The sequence below is a fragment of the Cantharellus anzutake genome, assembly GCF_015039405.1.
Source record: "Cantharellus anzutake strain C23 chromosome Unknown EI90scaffold_9, whole genome shotgun sequence".
NCBI lineage: Eukaryota > Fungi > Basidiomycota > Agaricomycetes > Cantharellales > Hydnaceae > Cantharellus > Cantharellus anzutake.
In genome coordinates this window covers 68,233-85,821 of record NW_024066959.1, presented here as the reverse complement: position 1 = coordinate 85,821, position 17,589 = coordinate 68,233, and the positions used below count along the sequence as shown (strand labels likewise).

At 50.8% G+C, this 17,589-nt stretch overlaps 2 protein-coding genes across 2 annotated transcripts; both read right to left on the bottom strand.

Annotated features, from left to right (window-relative positions):
* Positions 1 to 11,379: 11,379 nt before the first annotated feature.
* On the bottom strand, positions 11,380 to 12,039 carry EI90DRAFT_3013570 (uncharacterized protein; the record flags this gene model as incomplete). The annotated part of the gene is made up of 1 exon (XM_039056678.1): positions 11,380 to 12,039. The coding sequence occupies one exon, from the start codon at positions 12,037 to 12,039 to the stop codon at positions 11,380 to 11,382; it is 660 nt and encodes a 219-aa protein (XP_038919788.1).
* A 1,292-nt stretch (positions 12,040 to 13,331) lies between these two features.
* EI90DRAFT_3118740 (uncharacterized protein) lies at positions 13,332 to 13,914 on the bottom strand (the record flags this gene model as incomplete). The annotated part of the gene is made up of 2 exons (XM_039063135.1): positions 13,332 to 13,354; positions 13,410 to 13,914. The coding sequence occupies 2 exons, from the start codon at positions 13,912 to 13,914 to the stop codon at positions 13,332 to 13,334; spliced, it is 528 nt and encodes a 175-aa protein (XP_038919787.1).
* Between the last annotated feature and the right edge of the window lie 3,675 nt (positions 13,915 to 17,589).

Below are 17,589 nucleotides of genomic sequence, written 5' to 3'. Positions count from 1 at the left end.
ATCTGGGGCATCTGGGGCTGGGCATGTCATGTGCATGTCATGGGTGGGTCGATAATACATAGATATAAAGGAAAGTCGTCCATGTAAGATAGAAATAGGAATAGAGATAGAAACAGAAATAGAAACAGACATAGAAGGGAGGTAGGAAGGGGGAAGAGCAGGAAGGAAGGACACAGGATGAGAGAAGAGGAGGTACTGGGTGAGGTGGACCTGGGTGGACCCGGGTCCGGTGGGTATGCCCTGACAGCTCTAAGATAAACTCCTGAAAGTTATCATCCACAAAGGTCAAGCGCCCTCAGGCAGCCCTTCCAGAAGGTCTGGTTCGAAATGATCAAGGGCCATCCCTGTCAAGAATGACTGCATGTAAATAATTTTTGAGTGGTCACTCACGAAGGCCAGGGGGTGGTCCTGAAAGTTCAGTTCACACTGGACCAAGAAGGTGCAGAGTTTGCAGGGATCGATGCTGTCAAACTGGTTGGGTTCTTGAACCTTGGTTTGAAGGGAGGTGGATGGAGTGGGAGGTTGTACAGGAGCAAGAACTGGAACAGGGATCAGAGTGGGACAAGTGGTGGAGCAAGCAAGATAGGTGATCGCTTGTGCTAACTGGGTGAGTACCAGAACAGGAACTTGCTCAACTTTGTTGTTGCAAGCAGGGTAGCAGAGCACAAGGGGTAATGGGGACTGGATAGGAAAGGATGCATGGCACAGTGGTGCACCAGCCTATCACCACCACCTGAACCTCTACTACTTCACACTGCACCTACTCCCACCCAGCAGGATGAGAAATGAAAAGGGGGGCCAGCAAGCAGCTTCCTGGGACAGAATCAAGACTGAACCCAAAACTCAACTGGGACTCAGTGTCCTATAACTCAGTGTGGATCTCCCTGAGGACACTGTGTGGCTACCTTGCCTCCCTCAAGACTACTGCACTCAACCACGCCTCCAGCACACTTCACTTGGTGACCAGATCTAAACGTAGCAGAGGGGAAATCTCTTTTACAACATGTAACTAGCCAATATTATATACAAACGACCCTGAAAACATGTCTGCAAGCTTCCAGCATGTTCCATATGACTCATCTGGTCACATCGCAAGAGAAAATAGAATAGGAAACACAATATCACAAGCAACAAAATATAAAACAATAGAAAGTGGCCACAGAAAACCTAACCTGCATCTCCAGCCCAAACCACTCTACACAACTGCGCTCCCTTCATGTAAACCAACTCGCCTAAACTACAGCTATCCAACACAACAAACCACATCCAATTTGATGGAGAATTGAGTGAGATAGCATTGAGGTGGGGAATATCCGGCACATTTTCCCTAGCTTTTCAACCACATGTCGCCATGGTCCCAAAATTGGCATATCCTCCTGACTAGTCATACCTTCCAAAGCTTTATGATCTGTGATTACTGCGAATTCACAGCCTCCTGTCATATCCATCCCCGGCCATCAACTTCCGGTCCCTCTGATCCCTCCATTCCAACTCCGCTCCTCCCTCACTAACCTTGGAGCCCCCGTATTCCGCAATCCTCTTGGCACCCCTCGATGGTCACCACCCCCTCATTTCAATTTATTACCTACGCCTCCCTAAGTATGGAGCCCCGAAGATTTCCGGACAGCTCCGACGTCCGCTAGCGCACCCCCACCTCCGCTGGGCAATACACTCGCCTGCCCTGCAGAGCCCACCTTCGGGCCTATCCCTCCTTTCCGTTTCTGGGTTATCACCTGCCTTTCCGCTAACCCCGCGAACCGACTCATCGGTAATATTCAGTCGGCTAATGTTAAACCCTGTTAGCTCCACTCCGTTCGGCTCCGCCAATTGCGGACCCGTCTCTGCTGTAACCATATATATATCCCACTTGTACATAGGTTACACCCCAGTAGTAAAATCAACTAGAGTTACCCCCCTAGGTTCTAATTGCCAGTCAGTAAGTTAGGGCACGGACGTGTCACTAGGCACAGCGCTCTTGGCAGAAGTCGCTGAGGCTGAAGCCCTCCGCTACAGAGACATTCCTTCGTCTCGAATCTGGTCTCTGACACCTCCCATGAGATTGTCTTGCCGTCTCATGAGTGCCTCAAGTTTGTAGGCAAAATACCTATGCTGAGTGTTTGTGAACTTTTTGGACATAAATGCGGCAGGGTGGCAAGTTTGCCACTTTTTGCCTTGTCCAATTAGTGCACCCATGCCTGCTGGGCATGCATCTGTCATAACCCAGACATGGAGTTTGTCCCTCTCTTCTATCGAGAGGTTTCCTGGTGGATTCCACTGGATGGGCTTCAGAATTGGAGCCCTGCATGTGAGGCATTTTATCTTGTCAAAGCATTTCTGGTGGAGTGGGTCCACCTGAATATCTGCTTATTCAAGCAGATTGTTTGCAGTGGCCCTGTGTAGCCACTGACATTCAGCATGAATATCGATAGATATTCTATGATTCCCAGGAATCTTAAGACTCCTGTGTGGTCTACTGGCTCTTGCCAGTTGCAGATTTTTTCCATTCTATCCACTTGGGCATAGATGCCTTGTTTATCCATGCAGCTTCTTAGAATGTTTAGGATTGGAGCAAATGGCTGGAATTTCTTCCAGCTTATGTAGAACTTCACCCCCTTGAGCTGAGTGAATAACCACAATAGTGCTTTATTGTGGTTCTTCACCAAGCTTGTGCTGGTGAAGATATCATCAAACCAGATGTGTAGATGTCTGCCTATTTCTCCTCATAGTTCCCAGGTCAATGCATGGGAAAGTACAGGGAGCATTGCCATTTCCTTGCTGCATCGTTTTGGAGTTGTATGTCCTGTGGGGCGAAGAGAATGTCATCTGGATCCATGCATATCTGTTCATATGCATCCAACATATCAATCTTGGATCAGTATGTTGCTCTGACGACTGATTCTTGGATCAGTCACATGTCTGGCATTGGAGTGATGTCAAGGATCATGTTTGAGTTTCAATTTCTTGTGTCAATTACTGTGCACAAAGATCCATCTGCTTTGTGATGCACAGTGGCAGGCATGCTCACTCACTGCTTGCAGGATACCACCATCCTGCTTTTACATAGCAATCTATTTTAGTCGCTAGTGCTTCCTGCAGTGCTGCTGGGCATCTGGGGGCATTCTCCTGGAATTTCTTGTTCAGATCCTTTAATGGGATCCAATGGTTAACCTCCCTCAGGGGAGGCATCTCTAATGGTGCTGGTGCCATTACAGTTTCAAACTTTTCTCTCCACCATTTCCTGAGTATTTCAAACTTGGGGGTTAATCATGGAGAGTCCTTCCAGATGTGGTATGTCTGGAAGTTCTAGTCCTTCTGGACTAGGATTGGGCCAACCTTCAGGGTATCTCTTTTGGATTACCCTTAGGTGTGTTTCTTTCTCACCTCCAAGGAGAGGAGGCTTTTTTTCTTGGCAGTTCTTGAGTCCTTGCTCAAGTTTTCCACCTGTGTGATCTCATCACATGGTCTTCTCCAACTCCAAGGGTGTCTATGTTGCCCTTGGATGCCGTTCCCACTTTGTGAGATCAGAAGTCTAAGTTTACCTGGTTTTTATTCAACCAGGGGGCACCAAATATGGTGTCATATCTGTCAATGTGGATGACATTGAAGTAATGTTTCTCAACATGGTCATTGATCTTGACGCTGCAAGCGGGGAGAATTGGCTGAAGAGGCTGCAGGGGCACACAGACCTCTGAACCTGAGCAGACCACCCTCACTCACACACACAGGTAACAAAGGGGGGAGGAGTGAAACCACAGCATTGACAGACTCACTGGCAGACCTTCCTACTACTAGGTCCGAAAACTCAAACTTTGGTGGACCTTCCCTAGGGCCGAGCAAGGCATCCTGCCTTCTCAACATTGCCCTAAACCTAACTGAACTCGTTCACATGCTCCCAGATGTGGTACTGTCGGACTGGCACTAAAGCAGGGAAGGAGGAGAAGATCTCTTATCATACTAAATACATGTTTGTATATAACCAAAGCTAATGTCCGAGCAATCCGACGGTGTTAGGGACGGACAGAAACGGACAGAACAACATAGAACAAAGAAAACAACAGAAAACATGATAAATATATGGGTGCAGCCACACAATCGATAGAATTCGACGATCTCCACAACGGCTGCACCAAATCACCCGATGCTGGACTTGTTCGACTCGTCTTGACGGTAGCTTTCTAACGATATAAAATGCGTCTGGATCGGAGAAGAACTGGGGGAGATATGGTGAAAATATTATAGAAGTGGCCCAATATGGAAACTAAGTGGCCATAACCTGGTCCGGAAAAATATCAAAAAATACAGAGATGATGGGGGAAGTGCAATGGGCTGGGGGATTGTGTGTTGGGTCCCAGGTAGCATCTGTAGACCGTTATATGGTGGTGTTTGGGTACTACTGGCTCATCCCTCCCACATACCCCATGTTTGTTCTGAACAGGATTTTTGTTGCTTGTGATATTGTGTTTCCTATTCTATTTTCTCTTGCAACATGACCAGATGAGTCATATGGAACATGCTGGGAGCTCACAGGCATGTTTGCAGGGTCGTTTGTATATAATATTGGCTAGTTACATTTTGATACAGAGATTTCCCCTCCACTATGTTTAGATCTGGTTGCCAAGTGAAGTGTGCTGGAGGCGTGGTCAAGTGCAGTAGTCTTGAGGGAGGCAAGGAAGCCTCACAGTGTCCTCAGGGAGATCCACACCAAGTTATAGGACACCGAGTCCCAGTTGAGTTTTGAGTTTAGTCTTGATTCTGTCCAAGGAAGCCGCTTGCTGGCCCCCTTTTTCATTTCTCATCCTGCTGGGTGGGAGTAGGTGTGGTGTGAAGTAGTTGAGGTGGTGGTGGTGGTGGTGGTAGTAGGTTGGTGTGTCGCTGTGCCATGCATCCATTCCCTATCCGGTCCCCAATCCCCCTTGTGCTTTGCTACCCCACTTGCATCGTCATGGTCAACAACTGACATTGGGCCCATTCTTATGGTCCCAACATTAACTTCCTCACCCTCTGAATTGGGTGAGTATTGAGGTCCCTCATATGGGTCCTCAACTTTGAACTTGATGCTCAGAGTCACCAGAGTTATTCTCTGCTTTATCTTCTGATGAGTCCTCCAACTCTTCTTCTGATAGATGGGCGACTTCCATGGCAGCTATGTGCCTTGGTTTCTCGTTGCTTATTGTGTGATGTTTAGGGAAATCTTTTGTTTGCCCTAATTGTTGGAACTGGGCAAGGGTGGATGATTCTGGAGAGGAACCAGAGGCTTAGCAAGGAGGGACCTTGGCCTCAGCGACTCATGGGGAGCACTGTGCCATTGCTGTTTGTCCATTTGGTCCTTAATTTCAGAAGTGGTGAGCAGGAAGTCTCTAGGGGGCATTTCTAGTCGATTTTAGACTGAGGGTCTAATCAAGTATGTACAAGCACCTGTATATAATGGGGAGACAAAAACACAAGGAAATCAAAGGGGGTCCAAATTGGAACAAAGGTGTCCTGTCAGGGCATGACTCCCAGGTCTGCATGACCCTCCCCTATGGTCCACAGCCTCTGGTGTAACCAGCCCTATCCAGGGCACAATCTACTGTGAGTAAGGAGATGAGAAGGAAGCTAACTTCTCATCTTCCCACAGTGGCCACAATATCAGGAAAACTTCTGGGGATACCTGGAAGTCACATGAGGGCAGGATCCAGGGCTGGATCATGCAGCATGGGAAGTGTAGTGGGTCCAGACACAGGTCCAGGTCCAGGTGTCAGGGTTCAGCACCCTGCCTTAGGGTGCCCTGGACTCCCCACCTACTTTACTCCCTTTATTCTTTGATTGTTGCCTTGTTGTTGCCTTTGTGTGTTGTGTACACATGCACATGGGATAGCATGGGAACTTTCTGAGTGAGCAGCTCGCCCAGAACTGACCCTTGCTAACACCTCCATCATTAAGTAGTGAGGGGGGGGGCTTCTGGCCCCCTCTGCTGGCAGCCTCAGTTCCTCTGTCACCAGCTCCCCTGACAAATTGGGGACAATGAGAACATAATGGGCACAGTGCTCCATTCCAAGTCACTGAAGCCGAGTCCCTTCAACACCCTGTCACCCTCAGAGCTCCGCCCCACCTCCGGTCTGTCTGTCAGACAACCTGGAATACCAAGCTCCACCAGACAGTGCTGCCTGGGTAGCAACTGGATCCATCCCCAGGAACATTCCTTTGACAGAACCCCCTTTTGACTACAAAGAAACTGTAGTGCTGAGAGATCCAACTAAGAGAAGATTCCTGAGCTTGACTCCTCAAGTATTACAAGGAACCCCTGACAATTGTCCAAGATGGACCAGGGGTATGTGATTCTTAAAGAGTTTTTGTGGTTATTTTGCTAGCACCTGGACCACACCCAGGACAGTCTTAGGACACAGTAGACTTCCTCCCCACAAATTGCTTGCAATTAGGGGGTTAGATTCCTAGCCCACTTGCAGTATTGGTGGTCCTTACAGGGGGAGGATGTCAGGGACACTGTTGTGGGGACAAGTCCATGCACAGTAAAAAATCCAATTCTGCAGAATTTGCCCACCAACATGCACTGCATATCCACTGATGCTCCCGATGCTCATTATATCACTATCCAACACTCCATACACTCACTCCTTATTTTTCCATATTTTCCCCATCATTCCTGATGACCCAAAGCAAAATTCCCACACCCAACCATGCTGCCAATTTCACCCCCTCTCTAGATCTCCATAACCACACATACAACCCAGCCGTTTTTCTACCTGTTAGTGATTCTATACCTTCCTCCTTTACCCATGGAGCATTTCCCAGAATGGAAACCCCATACTCGGATGGTTCAGCATGGTTCACATGGTCTTGACAGCACCTGTCAATGGCCATATCTCAGGAAGTACTGCACCAATTGGGATGAATAAGGGTTCGTTGGAAAGCTGGAGATGAGGAGGTTGCTGATGGGAGGATAGGCGGGTGCTGTGGCGAAGTGTTGCGGAGTTAACTTTCACAATTCCCATTTCGGATCCGTTATCATATATTCCCCATTCATTCATATTTCTTTTATTGTTTCTTTGTTCCCAATTGGATATTCATTATTTACGGTTGCCTAACGGCCCGTTTATATTCCCCCATTCCATTTATTTCATTTCCAACTCATATAAAATAGATAATAGCTTGTACATAACAAGTCAGTACTGAATAGACCCGTGAAGGACTAAGAAAGAGTTACATCCAAGTGGCAAAGACGCCATCCACGACCCTAACGCCCCCCTTGAGCTTGTTGCTTACGTCTAAGACCCCTCTCATCATAATCCTCAGCCTTGACATCCAAGAGAGATGTAGGTGAGTGTTTGTTTGAGGTTTTTGCAGACTCAGTAGCCCCCATGGACCAAAACCTGGCCCCACAAACCACACCCACACACACTACAACCCTCCCCCTTCTCTCTGTCTCGAGTCTAGGCAATAGACCCGTTACAAAACTGGTGGTCCTTACAGGGGAGGGATTTCAACAGTGTTTGTGCCGCTCCATTTCCCAAACTTCCATACACACTCCAAAACCTCGCATAGACGGACCTAGCACTCGTATATGCACTCAGGACAACTTTTATTTCGATTATAACCCAAGTTACTACAGTACAAGATGTCTCACACCTCTCATGCCATTCCCACCGCTGGCCCCGCTGGCAACCCCATCCCCACAATTCACACTACTACAGTCAGCCATATGCCTGGCACCCGCTCCAGGGAAGCCCCCAGATTCAAGGGAACCAAGCTGAAGAAGTTCTTCCATGATTTTGAACTTCAAGCTAGCTCTGCAAATCTTACCAACCACCAAAAATGCGACTACATCGTCTCCTACCGCACAGAGAAGGAGGCCAAGTTTATTTGCACCCTTGACAGCTTTGAGAACAAAGATTGGGATGTTTTGAAGCAAGACCTCCTCAACTTTTACCCTGCTGAACTGTCATATCCATACAATCCCGACCTCCGCTCCGGGCTCCCGGAACTCCGAACTCCGACTTCCGGAGTCCTACTTCCCTTCCGTCACCTCCTCCTTGCCGACTCCCAAGAGGTTATCCCACCTCCGGCTCGGACACCACCTTCGGTCCGACTCCGGAACGTTCCGGGTCCGACCCCAATCTCGACACCTTCCAGACGAGTATGCAAAACCGTCTCCGTCTCCGGAACCTCCGGTCTTAGCTCCGACCTCGGACTTTGACCCCACCTCCGCTTATACCCATTGTATTGGTTAGCTCATTCCATTTAATTACCTTTGCCAATATTCCAGAGTTCGGACTTTCCGGACTTACTCCGGACCTTGCAACTATTGCATTGTCCATTTCAATTCCGCTATTCTCCCTCATTCCTATTTGGGCTGCTGCTTCCTTTCTATTCAGTCAGCTAGCCATTCCCGACTCCCATCCTCCTTCCTTCCTTCTTGGGCCTTGGCCCTTCATTCCTCCTTTGGGAAACACCATTGAGTCAAACACTTGACCCTCGGTGTTGCTCCTCTTTCCATCTCCCTTTGTCTCCTTTTGTCCTACCCTTGTCCCTTTTGATTCCGGACCCCTCCTTATATACAATGTACCTAGTAACTTGTAACCTCAGTCCGAAATCGACTGGAATTCCCCCCCAAGAGACTTTCCCTCTGCTAGATCCGAAATTAGGGACCCCTAGGACAACCAGCAATGGCACAGCGCTCCGCCTGAGTCGCTGAGGCCAAGGTCCTTCCATGCTAAGTCTCCGATTCCATTCCGGAGTCGTCCGAATCCCCGCATTCTAACATGAACAGGAAGACTGCATTTACCGCCCCAAGGATCTCAGGAAACTTGTAGAAAAGAAGCACAAGCTTAAGCATCATAAGGACTTCGATGACTACTGTAGACAGTTCCAGGTTATCGCCAAATCACTCGAGCAGAGGCATGCACTTAATGCCAGTGACAAGGATGACTATTTCTATCGAGGAATCAAGTCCCCTGTGTTCTGCAAAAGGGTCAAGCAAGAATTGAAGGCCCACAACCATTGGACCGACCTAACCCACACTCCTCCTATGGACCATGTCATCACTACTGTCATATCCGTGCATACCCGACCCCAACCCGACTTCCGGACCTCCACCCTCTTCACCTCCGGAGTCATAACCTACCGCTGCCGTTCCGATACTCACCTTCGGTCCTGGCAACACACCTCCTCCTTACCTCTCACCACCCTCCTACTACTCCGCTCCCCCTTCACAACACCTCCACCCTCCCGTTATCCTCCTACGCTTCCCCTGTCCGCTCCGATACTCACCTTCGGACCTGACTACTCTCCTTTCCGCCACTCCTTCTCCCCTTACCTGTCCCCTCTCTCCTCCCTCCGTTACTCCTCCGCCACCCTTCCGCCAAGTTACGACCTTCCACCGCTGTTCCGTACTTCGCACTCGGACACCGCTCGTACCTTACTCCGAGCCTCCGTCATAGTCCCCACCTCGGACTTTGACTCCACCTTGGCCTTAGTCCATTGCATTGGTGACCTCATACTACGTAAACACCATTGCCAATATTCCTCGGACTTCCAACCCCGCCTCCGTAACCTCCGTAAGCTCCGCAACCCCCGAGCTTCACGGACCGCCTTCGGTGCTCTCGCCGCCTGTAATGTATTTCTCGCATTTTCCCTTCATCCCTATTTGGACTACTGCTTCTTTCTATTCTAGCCAGTTAGTCATCATCCCCACTTCCCCTCATCCTCCTGCCCCTCTGGGCCTCGCCCTCTCTACCTCCTTTCGGACGTATCACAGGTCTTGCCCTATGACCTTTGGTACCGCTCCGCTCCCTCTACCCTTTGTTCCCGTTCGGACATCTTCGTTCCGATTCGGTCACCCTTTGTTCTCTTTGTGCTTTTGCCCCTTCCATTATATATATCGGCGCTTGTACATACTCGTTTCGGTTTAGTCCGAAATCGACCTGAAATGCCCCCAAGAGACTTCCTGCTCACCTACTGTGAAATTAAGGACCAAATGGACAAACAGCAATGGCACAGCACTCCGCTTGAGTCGCTGAGGCCAAGGTCCCTCCACGCTAAGTCTCCGATTCCACTCCGGAGTCGTCCGTTTCCGCCCATTCTAACAACTACGGCTAAGGAGCTCTTGCAGCATGACCTATACCACGTAGACAAATCTGCCGAGGACTCAGACTCCACCAGCAAGTATTCCCCCAAGAGTTCCCCAGAAGACAGCAATGATTCTGGAAGCCACAATTCTGACAACAAGGCGACTGAAGCTGAGCCAGGACCCCCAACCTCATCCCATCGGAAGCTAGTGTTGATGAGCAACACTTGATCTCAGAGCTGGACTATAAGCGGGAAGCTCAGTCTCAGCTAATATGCATGAAGAACTAATATATTACCTATAAGCAGGAAGCTGAAGGTTGTAAGTTACAATAGTAAAGGAAATAGTAATAAAGGAATGTTATAACTAACCTCAGTCTCAGCTAATATGCATGAAGAACTGAGGGAAAAGGAAATGAATTCAAATGAATGAATATATCTGTGGCCTGGCATGGGTTAGTCCGAAATAATATAAAAGAGGTGTTGTGACTAAGTAATCATGCTAGCATGGGAATGTGGCTGTCTGGGCAAGTTCCTCACTTGGATGTGGGAATGTGGCTGTACAAAAACTCATCCAGCCTCCCATGGCACACGGTTCCTCCATGTTATGGAAATGGGAAATTCCCATTTCTAGCCTCTTATGGCCTCTGTACAGTATATTATCACATGACATGTATATATTAACAACCTAACCATTACTACCCAAAAACCCCATGTTCATGTTACTGTAAAACTCAACTGTTACAACACCTGTTACATTAACTGTAACATCTTCTCAATGTCACAGCCCTCTCCTGCACCTGAACGCTATAGAAATGGGCCAATTAGGCCCCATTTTTATAACACTCCAACATGCCCACTATGTGTGCACCCACTGGAGCTAGTCCAGGTGAGTTTCCCCAGCCTCCAATGGCTCCTCTGGAGTCATCGTTAGCAATAAGTTGGAATCCTACTATCCAGAAAATGGACACCCGGATTGCACAAGTCCAATGTGAGACGTTGTCAAAGAAACAACAAAAAGCAAGGTGAAAGATAAAAGATAAAACAGGGTTTGAAGTTGGTGAGCATTTTCATTCACCCTCAGACAGCCTTAAGCTGTCATCCCCATGGATTGGCCTACTGATTCTGATTCTGCTTTTCAGCTAATCTAACTTGGCCCATGCACATTCGTGCACTGATCAATGTTTTCGATCAACATTCCGCATTGATCTCAACAATCTTTGTTCCCTGGTTTGAGGTTTCCCTCAATCTTGTCTCCCCTTGATGACTCTGAGGGTCTCCGGTTGTATGTGGTGCAGGTGTGTTGTCTCTTGTCAATCAGTGTGTCAATTTTGCTCCATCCATGGTTTCTTCGCCCACTGAAGGATCATCCTCTGATAGATCCTTGGCCTTCATGGCCCTCCCCTTCAAGTACGATGTCGATTTCTCTTTAAGGATTGGATAAGGGCAGATGGGCAGGCTGCCATTGATCTGGCAAGCCAATGTTTGCGGATTCGGCATCACCGCTGTTGATCTGGATGTTTGGAATGGTTTGGGTAATGGAGTGAATGTGGAAGATTGATCCTGATCAGGGATCAGAGTGTTTGTTGTGGGAGGAATATGGCGATTTGATGAGGTTGGCACAGGTGCGACCTTGCCATCATTAACCTCTAATTTCCCCCTTGAAGCGTCATCATTCTGACCATAACCCTTATCCTTAGGGCTCATTATCGCTCCACCTTCGCCGTCATCTCCCTCTCTTTCCTTTCCAATTCCATATCCTTCAAGAATTTTGTCAAACCAATCTGAGGCAGCAAATTGCCTCATTTTCTCGCTGTGGTCATGCAGCAGTTCTACAGCCAATGGAAAGACATCATCGCTGTCTTTTGCTGTCAAGGATGCGCCAAATAGCTTGCCATCATCGCCTTTAGTGCCCACTGAAGTTTCCGTTTCAATTTCCGTTGGGAAATGACTTTGGCACTTGGCACTTGAGTCCATTTTCGAGTTTTCACCACACCCACTCGAGGACTCCTTGGGTTCCTGGCGATAGAATCGATGGTGTCTGAGATCTATGGCAATGGGCTGTTTTGTGCACGCTCTTAGCCTTGGTTTCGGCACTTCAGATGAGTCCGATAGGCCCACACTTGAATCTGGTGTGTTTAAGTGTGTCATATCCATCCCTGGCCATCGACTTCCGATCCCTCCGATCCCTCCGGTCTACTTCCGCTCCTTCCTCACTAACCTTGGAGCTCCCGTATTCCACAATTCTCTTGGTACCCCTCGATGGTCACCACCCCCTCCTTTCAATTTATTACCTACGCCTCCCTAAGTATGGAGCCCCGAAGGATTCCGGACAGCTCCGACGTCCGCTAGCGCACTCCTGCCTCCGCTGGACAATACACTTGCTTGCCCTGCAACACCCACCTTTGGGCCTATCCCTCCTTTCCATTTCTGGGTTATCGCCTGCCTTTCTGTTAACCCTGTAACTGTCATGGCCGTGCATTCCGGCCCGTTAGCCGCCCGTCCCGATGCCACCCGAGCCCGTTACCGCTATGCGAGTGTGAGCGCGAGCCCCAACCTCAGCCCTATCCTCCCTGAGGACCCCCTGCTCACTTCCCCGCTCGCCCCTAGGCTCCCCTGCACCTGGCCGACTCCCCCACAGCCACACCGACCTCCCTGCCCCGAGTCCGCCTCTGGTACCGACCTAGCGTGACTCCGCGACATCGCCTACTCCGCTATGATACCATCGCCGCTATCGCGGCCCTACACCCCTTCGTTTATTTATCTGTTATTGTTTGTTTTGACCCTCGGTCATTGCCGGCCGCGGTGCGGCCAACCCCGCTCTTTGTTCCTATTTGCTTCCGGACCCTTCGGCCTTCGGCCCGGGTCCGCTTCTATTCATTTCACCTTCATATATATATCCTGTATACTACATTATAGTACCTTAGCTCTAATATCAACTTGACCACGACCCCAAGCCCTGACCCCAACAAGGCAGCCCCAGTAAGTTCGAAATGAGGGCCAAGAGACAACTAGGGGGCACAGCACTCCCTTTAGAGTTGCTGAGGCCAAATGCCCTACCCTCGGGCCTTGTCTGAGGCATCGCGGCCATCGCGGCCCTTAGCGGTCCGCATCGGCGACCTTCGGTGCCCGACCCCGGATCAGTATCTAACAGTAACCTGACTCATCGGTAATATTCAATCGGCTAATGTCTAACCCCGTTAGCTCCGCTCCACCATTTGCGGACCTGCCCTCGCTGTAACTATATATATACTCAACTTGTACATAGGTTACACTTCAGTAATAAAATCGACTAGAGTTTACCCTCTTCAGTTCTGGTTGCCAGTTTAGTAAGTTAGGGCACGGACGTGTTACTTGGCACAGCGCTCCTGGCACAAGTTGCTGAGGCCGAAGCCCTCCGCCACGGAGACACTCCTTCATCTCGATCAGGTCTTTGACAAAGTGGTCCTCTGGGCCATTTTCGCCCGATTTCATTCTGGAACCAACATCCAAGCTAGTGGATGATTTACCCACGTCTGAGCGGTTTTGTCGATGCGAACTGGATGTTGTAGTGATGCGCTGCTTCGCACGAGCGCTTGGCATCAATTTTGATGGAATTTGGAGGATAGATGGGCAAGTTTTAGTCGATTTGATGATTTTCGGTGTGCTTGTTTCACTCCTGTGAATCTCAGCACCTTTCTCCCCCTCTAAATCGCCATTCTGACGTCTTCTAATGCTCTGAGATTCTCTCTCTACTCCTTCCCATATCCATATCCCTCTCTTCCACTCATTCACATTCTCTTCCATTTGCTCAATATGATCAGACCACAGGTCTACAGCAGATGGCAAATCATCATCACTGTTCTTTGCCATTGGGGTGACAATAACGGCTTGTCATCCTTATCCATATCGCCCATGGGAGGATTCATCTCAATTTTGCCCACTGAAGATGCTGTTAAAGATGTTTTGGGGAAATGTCTTGTGTTAGAACTGGGTGAGGGCGGATGATTCTGGAGGGGAACTAGAGACTTAGCAAGGAGGCACCTTGGCCTCAGCAACTCATGTGGAGCGCTGTGCCATTGCTGTTTGTCCATTTGGTCCTTAATTTCAGAGGCAGCGAGCAGGAAGTCTCTAGGGGGCATTTCAGGTCGATTTTTGTCAGGGACGCGTCCGGGGTCGAGAGGGCCCGGGGTAATGTCCGGCACTGAGGCCGTCACGGGGTGTGGAGCGGGCGTGCGTACTGGCGGGCCCAATCCGGGACAGTGGTCCCTGGCCACTCAGACTGAAGTGGAGAATGTGTTATTATTATTAAAGGGGAAAACTATACTACTTACCTGAAGTGGAGAATGTGAGAAGAAGGTTACTTCTTTGGTTCCCACTTCAGGTACATTTATGTACATGCAGCTTGAGTCACATGACGGGTGCCACGTCATCCTCGGAGGCAGCCGCAGGCATCCAGGTGTCCCCGTGGGGGATCCCAAGAGCGTCCGCTGCATGCGCGCGTGCTGGGCACAGCGGGAAGCCGTCCGGGGTGTGTGGGCCGGACGGGTCAATAGTACATCGATACAAAGGAAGGTGGTCCGTGTAGATAGAAAGAAATAAACAGGAAGAGGAAGATGAGAAGAATGAAATAAAGAGAGGGGAAAGAAGAGGGAGGAAGGAGGGGGGAGGGGGATAGACAGCAGGGAGCGGGTGTGGTGTGGCCGGGTGGGTCTGGGTGGACCCGGGTCAGGCGGGTGTGCCCTGACATCACCCCCTCCTTAAGCCACTTCGCCTCGAAGCGGCCAGGGGGTTCGTTCTCTCCCTTCCTGGGGCGTGGGGGTGTGTTTGGTGGAACTCCTCGATCCGGTCAGGGGCATGGATTAGTTGGTCTCGGGGGAGCCATTCATTCTCTGAGTTCGGCCAACCCGCGAACTTTACTAAATACCAGAGCTTCCGGCGTAACCACTTAGAGTCCAGTATTTTTTCCACTTCATATTCCTCCTCTCCATCTACGAGTTCTGGGCCCGGGCAGGGGTCGGGGGGTCGTTCTGCGATCTCGTCCGGGTGGTAGGGTCTTACGTTCGTCACAGATACGACTGGGTGAATTCCCTTTTGCTGTGCAGTGAGCTGGAGCTTGACAGCAGCCGGGGAGACGACCTTGACAACTTTGAAGGGGCCTAGCCACTTATGGTCTAGCTTCTTGGTCGGGCGGTCAGTCGTATAGTTTTGGGCGCTGAGCCAGACTCGGTCACCCTCCTGGTACTTGGGGGCTGTCTCTCGACCTCGGTCGTAGTAGCGGGCCATCTTGTCCGCTGCGTGCTCCAGGGCCGCCTTCGCCTCTTCCTGCATCTTCATCATCCTGGATGAGAAGGCGTCGGCGGCTTCTACCTCAGACGTACATGTGGGCTCCGTCCCCATCCTGGGATGCTGCCCGGTGTCAAGCTCGAAGGGGTTTGACGGGTGGATGAGTGGACGCGGTTGTTGTAGGCAAATTCTGCCAGTGGGAGCCAGTCCGCCCAGTCGTCCTGGCGGTGGTTGACGAACACCCGAAGATAGGCTTCGATTTCCTGGTTAACCCGCTCTGTCTGTCCGTCAGTCTGGGGGTGGTAGAGCGTTGAGGGGGTTAGCTTGACCCCCAGGAGATCTGCAAGTTCTTTCGAGAAGCGCGAGACGAAGGCGCTCCCTCTGTCGCTAAGGATCTCTTCCGGGAGCCTGTGGTGCTTCCAGACGTGCTCTAGGAAGAGCCGGACGATACCAGCCGAGTCCACGGATGTCACGGTGGGGATCGCGTGGATGCGTTTGGACAGACGGTCCACTACAACTAGGATGGCGTTATAACCTTTCGATTCTGGGAGCTCTCCCACCATGTCTACCGAGATTACCTGCCAACGGTGGGTGGGGACTTTATTTGGGGTGAGCTTCCCAACCTTCCGTGCGGGGAAGGGTTTGACGCGGTTACAGGTGTCGCATCCACGTACGTATCGCCCGACATATTCTGCCATCCGAGGCCACCAGTAGTCGCGGGAGACGAGCTCTAGGGTTTTCCATCGCCCTGGATGTCCCGTCGCCCACGCGTCGTGGTGTAGCCGTACCAGATCGTGGCGGAGTTGTGGGTCTTTTGGAACGTACACCCTGCCTCGGTAGAGGACCAGCTCTCCCTGTCTCTCCCACTCATCCGACCTTAACGTTCCTTCTCCCAGTTCCCTCATGGCCTTTACCACCTGCTCGTTGTGATCTCTCGCTCCTCGTACCCTCTCTAAGATATCTGCCTCCTCACCTTCCACTGAGACTGCTTCCGTCGCACGGGCCTCGAACCAGGCCGGTTGGAGGAGGGTCAGCCCCTCGTTGTTGTCCCTTCCCTTCGGGTGGTCAGCACGGCGAGAGAGTGCGTCTGGTTTCCCCATGAGCTTCCCTGGTGTCAGGGCACACCCGCCTGACCCGGGCCCACCCGGCCACACCACACCCGCTCCCCGCTGTCTATCCCCCTCCCCCTCCTTCCTCCCTCTCCTCCCCCTCTTTTTTCCCTTTTCTTTCCCCTTTCTTTATTTCATTCTTCTCATCTTCCTCTTCCTGTTTATTTCTTTCTATCTACACGGACCACCTTCCCTTGTATCGATGTACTATTGACCCGTCCGGCCCACACACCCCGGACGGCTTCCCGCTGTGCCCAGCACGCGCGCATGTAGCGGACGCTCTCGGGATCCCCCACGGGGACACCCGGATGCCTGCGGCTGCCTCCGAGGATGACGTGGCACCTGTCATGTGACTCAAGCCGCATGTACATAAATGTACCTGAAGTGGGAACCGAAGAAGTAACCTTCTTCTCACATTCTCCACTTCAGGTAAGTAGTATAGTTTTCCTCTTTAATAATAATAACACATTCTCCACTTCAGTCTGAGTGGCCAGGGACCACTGTCCCGGATCGGGCCCGCCAGTACGCACGCCCGCTCCACACCCCGCGACGGCCTCAGTGCCGGGCATTACCCCCGGGCCCTCTCGACCCCGGACGCGTCCCTGACACCTGGGCAGTGGACGAGGGTGAAATGGAAGTGGGAGAGGAAAAGGGACCATCTGGCCTGGCGTCGATTTAACCTCTGGGCTGTCCGGAAGTAGCCCAGGTTACGGTGGTCGGTGTAGATCTCGACTTTCTCCTCAGCACCTTCCACGAAGTGTCGCCATTCCTCAAGGGCTCGGATGATTGCAAGCATCTCTTTATTGTACACTTCGTAGTTGCGCTCTACATCCGTGAAACTTTTGGACATGAATGCTACCGGGTGGAACTCTCCATCCGGTTGGAGTTGGGAGAGGACCGCGCCAGTTGCAAAGTTGGATGCATCGCACTCGAGCCTGAAGCGGCCGTGGTTGGTAGGGAAAGAGAGGACGGGGGCTGTGGTGACGGCTTCCTTGAGGGCACGGAAGGCATTGTCTTCATCCGGGCCCCAGTTCCAGGTTTGGGTCTTCCGGGTCAGCCTGTGAAGGGGGCGGGCTTTCTCAGAGAAGTCTCTGATGAACCGGCGATAGAAGTTTACGAATCCTAGGAAGGATTGTACTTCTTTCACCTTGGT